Source organism: Lethenteron reissneri, chromosome 2, assembly GCF_015708825.2.
Source record: "Lethenteron reissneri isolate LAM-NWPU_2019-01 chromosome 2, ASM1570882v1, whole genome shotgun sequence".
In the NCBI taxonomy this organism is placed as follows: Eukaryota; Metazoa; Chordata; class Hyperoartia; order Petromyzontiformes; family Petromyzontidae; genus Lethenteron; species Lethenteron reissneri.
Window position 1 is genome coordinate 4,050,035 of NC_083780.1, and position 7,518 is coordinate 4,057,552.

Genomic DNA, 7,518 nt, shown 5'->3' on the forward strand with positions numbered 1-7,518 from the left:
GAGTGGGGTGGTGTGGTGGTGTGAGTAGTGTGGGGGTGTGAGCGGTGTGGGTGGTGGGTGTGGTGTGGTGGGGTGGGGTGGGTGGTGTGAGTAGTGGGGGTGGTGTGGTGTGTGTGGAGTGGGTGGTGTGTGGAGTGGGTGGTGTGTGCGGTGTGTATGGTGTGTATGTTGTGTGCGGTGTGTGCGGTGTGGGCGGTGTGGGTGGTGTGTGTGGTGTGTGCGGTGTGTGCGGTGTTGGTGGGTTCACGGTGGCCCTGTGGGGCCCTCACCTGGCCGAACGTGTTGAGCTGGACTCCGGCCTCCTCGAGGAAGCGCCGCGTCTCCGTGACGATCTCCGCCTCCCCCAGCGCCAGCCGCACCGCCGCGCTGCCCTCCGTCTCCTAGCAACCAGCGGGGAGCAGAGGACCACGGAGACGGAGCCACGAGCATACGGTGAAGCACACACACAGGGACGCACACACACGGTGACGCGCACACAGGGTGACGCACACACAGGGTGACGCACACAAACGGTGACGCGCACACACAGGGACGCGCACACACGGTGACGCGCACACACAGGGTGACGTGCACATACGGTGAAGCGCACACACAGGGACGCACACACAGGGTGACGCACACACACGGTGACGCACACACACAGGGTGACGCACACAAACGGTGACGCGCACACACAGGGACGCACACACACGGTGACGCGCACACACAGGGTGACGCACACATACGGTGAAGCGCACACACAGGGACGCACACACAGGGTGACGCACACACCGGTGACGCACACACACGGTGACGCACACACGGTGACGCGCACACACAGGGTGACGCACACATACGGTGAAGCGCACACACAGGGACGCACACACACGGTGACGCGCACACACAGGGTGACGCACACACACGGTGACGCGCACACACAGGGTGACGCACACAAACGGTGACGCGCACACACGGTGACGCGCACACACGGTGACGCGCACACACGGTGACGCGCACACACGGTGACGCACACACACAGGGTGACGCGCACACACAGGGACGCACACACATAGGGACGCACACACACGGTGACGCGCACACACAGGGACGCACACACACGGTGACGCACACACACAGGGACATTCCCCCCGGATATCCTACACAGGCTGTTGGGGCAAGTGCTGTTAGCGAGTGGCACCTATGAAGGACGACGCACAAACAAGGGGTATAAAAGGGAGGCGAGCACCACGCCCGGCCGCCTTTGTCTCCCGACTTAAGATGTTTACACACCGCACCAGGTACTCGTTTTGAGGCTGAGTCGACCGAGGGGAGGCCCAGGACCGGTTCAGATAATCGTCACTGGTGTAGGCCGTGAGCGGGAATAAAACTCGGGCCGCCAGATTCGTAGCGCAGTGCGCTAACTGCTACACCACCACCCACGACGACACTGACACACACGCTGACACACACGCCGACATACACACACTGGTACACACGCTCACACACACGCAGTCACACACACAGTGACACACACGCAGACACTGACACACACTGACGCACTGAAGCACACGCTGACACACACGCTGACACGCACGCTGACAACTGACACACACACACTGACACGCACACTGACGCACAGACGCAAACGCACACTGATGCACACACTGACGCACAAACTGATGCTGACACACACTGACACACACACTGACACACACACATTGACACACACACTGACGCACAAACTGATGCTGACACACACTGACACACACACACTGACACACACACTGACACACACACACGCTGACACACTGACACACATGCACACACACACTGACACACACGCTGACACACACACAGACACTCACGTGGTCCAGCACGCGCCTCTTGCTGGTGCCGTAAGCGGTGGCCATGGCGTCCGCCACTGCGTTGATGCCCAGGAACAGCGCGTTCCAGTTGTGGGAGCTGAGAGAGACACGGACACCAACCCCCGTCGTCAGCAGCGTCGTCATTGTCGTCACTACCTCGTCAACATCGTGATCATCAGAATCGCCATCATCATCGCTATCATCACCACCACCACCTCGTCAACGTTGTCGTCGTCACCACCGCGTGGACATCACCATCGTCATCACAATCATCACAATATTCACCGTCACCATCATCACAACCACCTTCATCAGCATCTTCACAAACAACGAGATCATTGAAATCATCACTTCCCTGACACCGCAATCGGGTTCCTCAATGTGCTCATGACGATGGCGATGACTGAACGATGATGTTCATTATGGCGATGATGATGATGATAACGACAGCACGACGATCAAAATACCGATGAGTGTTGATGATTTTTACCCTTCTATCTGGCAACAAAATTGACACCTTTTTTTACAAGGAGTCATGTTTGCATAGACCACAATACCTGCAGTCATAATGCAAACAAAAAACATAACTCTGATAATGTATGTACTGTCCTTGAAGTTGATTGGTCCACACCGAGACAGCTTTCCTTAGAGCCTAGTCGCACATGGGTTGGACCAGATGACGCCAAAAGGTACACAACTCAAAGACAATGCACCATCAGAGTATGAGAGCTCGAGGTAAAAGCATTTACACCATTGGAACCTGATTTGCCAGTAAAAAATATGAATTGTTTTTTTGTTGCCAGATAGAAGGGTAAAAAACCAATTATCATATTTTTTACTGCCAAATGAGGTTCCAATGAGGTTTAGTTGATTGACGATTGTGACATCGATGGCGATGGTGACGATGGCAGAGATGATGGCGATGACGACGCCATCGTCACCTCGCTTTGTCGCGCTTCTCCTTGTCGCGTTTGTACGAGGAGGTAGACGAGGTGGGGCCCACCTCCTCCTCCTCCTCCTTCCTCGCCAGCGCAGGCAGCACGTGCAGCATGCGACCCTGGGAGACACACACCACGCTCACTATTCACCACGCACATCACAAGACAAAGATCCGAGTGGAGCCCGCACAGATTGTCAACGTTGTGGATTTAATTCCAGATTGGAAGTTTTCGTCATTGCAGGGATTCGTACTCCTTGGTTTTTTCGGTAAAGTCACGTAGGTGAAAAACTAAAATAAATTAAATCACGAGGTTTCGGAGGCAACGCAAGTTTCTGTCTTCAGGTGAAACCGTCACAGCAAAATGACTATCAGTAAGCTTGTGTTGCCTCCAACACACAAGCGGCTAGTGCTGTACTAGTGACGAATTGGCCACGTTCTGTTACGTGACAACCTTACTAGTTGGCTGTGTCGGATGGTGGCGGGTTTAATGACACATTTATATATTTACGCGATCTAACCCAAAAAACCTCTGTTATGGACACCACACAGGCTGTTGGGGCAAGTGCTGTGAGCGAGCAGCACCTATGAAGGCCGATATGGCACACGAGGGGGTGGAGTGGCCAGCACCACCCCCGGCCGCCTTTGTATCCCTAGTGGCGATGGTTACACACCGCACCAGGTACTCATTCGAGTGCCTGTTTACAGGACCGGTTCAGATAATCGTCACTGGTGTTGGTGGTAGCTGAGCAGGAATCGAACTCAGATCGCCGGGTTCATAGTGCAGCACACTAACCACTACACCACCGCTCACGCACAACAACAACAATCACCATTCGCCACTAAGTGGCGGAGACGTCACCGTTTGTGCCAGGCTATGTGCACTTCACACGCGCACAGTCCACACACACACAGTACACACACACACAGTACACACACACACAGTACACACACACACGCACAGTTCACACACACACACAGTACACACACACACACACATTCCACAACACACAGTCCACACACACACACAGTCACACACAGTCCACACACAACACAGTCACACACCACACAGATCACACACACACAGTCCACACACACACAGTCCACACACACACACAGTCCACACACACACACAGTACACACACACACAGTCCACACACACACACAGTCCACACACAACACAGTCCACACACGCAGTCCACACACACACAGTCCACACACACACAGTCCACACACACACACAGTCACACACACACAGTCCACACACACCACACAGTCCACACACACACACAGTCCACACACACACACAGTCACACACACACACAGTCCACACCACACACAGTCCACACACACCACACAGTCACACACACACACAGTCCACACACCACACACACAGTCCACACCACACACACAGTCACACACACACACAGTCCACACACACACACACAGTCCACACACACACACAGTCCACACAACACACAGTCACACACACAGTCCACACACACACACACACAGTCACACACACACACAGTCCACACACACACACAGTCACACACACACAGATCACACACACACAGTCCACACACACACACAGTCCACACACACACAGTCCACACACACACACACAGTCACACACACACACAGTCCACACACACACACAGTCACACACACACACACAGCACACACACACACAGTCCACACACACACACAGTCACACACACACACAGTCACACACACAGTCCACACACACACACAGTCCACACACACACACACAGTCCACACACAGTCACACACCACACACAGACACACACACACAGTCCACACACACACAGTCCACCATCACACACAGTCCACAATCACACAGTCCACCATCACACACACACACAGTCCACACACACACAGTCCACACACACACCACAGTCCACACACACACACAGTCACACACACACAGTCCACACACACACAGTCCACACACACACACACACAGTCCACACACACACACACAGTCCACACACACACACACAGTCCACACACACACACACAGTCCACACACACACAGACACACACACGCACAGTCCACACACACACAGTCCACACACAGTACACACACACAGTTCATACACACACACAGTCCACACACACACAGTCCACACACGCTGGCCGCTACACGTGCGTCATTCCATCGCTCCGTCTCCGCGGGGGCCACGCACCTGGAAGATGGAGCCGTCGAGCAGCGCGAGGGCACGCACGGCGTCCTCGCTCTGCGCAAACCCAACAAACGCGAAGCCCTTGGGGCGGCCGGACATCGTGTCCAGGGGAAAACGAACCTCCGACAGGGGCCCTGGGGGGGGCAACACGGGGGGGGGGTGGAGAGGTCACGGCACATCCAGTGGCAGCATCCTTCCCCCCACTGCCCCCCCCGCCCCTCTCCCCCCCATAACCCCCCCCCCACCTGTCCCCCCCCCGCCCCCCCACCGTGTTTGCTGAAGAGCTGCTCCACGTGGAGCTGGCTGCAGGTGTAGGGCAGGTTCCTCACAAAGAGCCGCCCCGTCTCGGCCACGTCGGGGGCGGGGGTGACGCCCTCCGGGGGGCCGGGGGGGCCCTGGGCGGTGGGGGCACCCGTGGGGGGGGCTTGCCCCCCGCTTTCGTGTCGCGTGCCACCTCAATGTAGCGCTCGCCTGGGGGAAGGGTGGGGGTCATGTGATCGTGGGGTCACGGGGTCGCGTCATCGCATTACACGTGTGTGCACACGAGTGTCGTACACGTGTGTGCGCGAGTGTTGTACACGTGTGTGTGCGAGTGTTGTACACGTGTGTGCACGAGTGTCGTACACACACGTGTGCACGAGTGTTGTACATGTGTGTGCACGAGTGTTGTACACGTGTGTGCGAGTGTTGTACACGTGTGTGTGTGAGTGTTCTAGTTGTACACGTGTGCACAAGTGTTGTACACGTGTGTGCACGACTGTTGTACACGTGTGCGCGCGAGTGTTGTACACGTGTGGGCGAGTGTTGTACACGTGTGTGGGCGAGTGTTGTACACGTGTGTGTGATTGTTGTAGTTGTACACGTGTGCACAAGTGTTGTACACGTGTGTGGGCGAGTGTTGTACACGTGTGTGCACAAGTGTTGTACACGTGTGTGCACGAGTGTCGTACACGTGTGTGCACGAGTGTTGTACCGTGTGTGCACGAGTGTTGTACATGCGTGTGCACGAGTGTCGTACACGTGTGTGCGTACCCATGTAGTCCTGTGTGCGCTTCAGAGCCTTGCGGAGGTCGTCATCAGACTTGAAATCGACAAACACGTAGCCTGAACACACGCACAGCAGCAGCACCTATGAAGGCCGGCACGGCACACAATATGCGGCACAGTGTGTGCAGTGGTGGTGTGTGGTGGTGGTGGTGGTGTGTGGTGGTGGAGGTGTGTTGGTGGAGTTCGATGGTGGAGTTCGGTGGTGGTGTGCGGTGGTGGTGTGCAGTGGTGGAGTGCGGTGGTGGTGTACGGTGGTGGAGTGCGGTGGTGGTGTACGGTGGTGGTGCGTGCGGGACAGTACCCGTGCGGGAGCCATGTTTGGTGGTGACGATGCGCACGGACTCCGGGTGCAGGGGCAGAAAGAACTCGCGAATGCGATCCTGCAATCAAAACCACACGATCGCCATCGTCGTCATCATCGTCGTCGTCAATATTATCTTTAACATCATCTACATTACAAGCGACACCTTCATCAACATCATCTACAAACATTAAAATCATTAACACACAAATATCAACATAATTAACTCCATCAAACACACCATCACCGCCGGTCACACACGTCGTCACACACACGTCGTACACACGTCACACACACATCGTCACACACACACACACATCACACACGCCGTCACACACGCCGTCACACACGCAGTCACACACACACGTCACACACACACACGTCACACACACATCACACACGTCGTCACACATCACACACGTCGTCACACACACACACATCACACACGCCGTCACACACGCCGTCACACACGCCGTCACACACGTCACACACACACGTCACACACATCACACACGTCGTCACACATCACACACGTCGTCACACACACACACGTCACACACACGTCGTCACACACCGTCACACACACGTCGTCACACACACACACACGTCACACACGTCACATACGTCACACACACACGTCGTCACACACACACACACACACACGCCGTCACACACGCCGTCACACACGCTCACACACACACGTCACACACACATCACACACGTCGTCACACATCACACACGTCGTCACACACACACACGTCACACACATCACACACGTCGTCCACACACACACACTCACGTCACACATAACACAACACAACTCGTCACACATCACACTCGTCACACACACACACTCACACACGTCGTCACACACACACACACGTCACACACACCTCACACACGTCCACACGTCACACACTCACACACGTCGTCACACACCGTCACACACACGTCGTCACACACACACACGTCACACATGTCACACCACACGTCACACACACACACACTCACACAGTCCACACACACGTCACACACACACACGTCACACATGTCACACACACACCGTCACACACACACACGTCACACACATCACACTTGTCACGCACACACGTACACACACACATGTCGTCACACGCCGTCACCACCAGTCACACATCCTCACCTCTTTGACGTTGAAAGGGA

At 55.4% G+C, this 7,518-nt stretch overlaps 1 protein-coding gene and 1 long non-coding RNA gene across 2 annotated transcripts in view; both read right to left on the reverse strand.

Annotated features, from left to right (window-relative positions):
* LOC133341506 (probable RNA-binding protein 19) overlaps positions 1–6,024 on the reverse strand; it is a 6,761-nt gene extending 737 nt beyond the window's left edge. Inside the window, exons 1-6 of the mRNA XM_061550212.1 lie at positions 6,021–6,024; positions 5,257–5,442; positions 4,992–5,122; positions 2,786–2,901; positions 1,845–1,941; positions 270–380 (exon numbers count right to left, since the gene is read on the reverse strand). Coding sequence (XP_061406196.1) covers positions 270–380; positions 1,845–1,941; positions 2,786–2,901; positions 4,992–5,122; positions 5,257–5,442; positions 6,021–6,024 — 645 coding nt within the window. The remainder of the gene's footprint in view (positions 1–269; positions 381–1,844; positions 1,942–2,785; positions 2,902–4,991; positions 5,123–5,256; positions 5,443–6,020) is intronic.
* A 3-nt stretch (positions 6,025–6,027) lies between these two features.
* On the reverse strand, positions 6,028–7,517 carry LOC133342999 (uncharacterized). Its single transcript, XR_009755212.1, has 3 exons — positions 7,499–7,517; positions 6,337–6,415; positions 6,028–6,092 (listed from the first exon to the last, which is right to left on the reverse strand). It is a non-coding gene; the product is annotated as an uncharacterized LOC133342999 (long non-coding RNA).
* Between the last annotated feature and the right edge of the window lies 1 nt (position 7,518).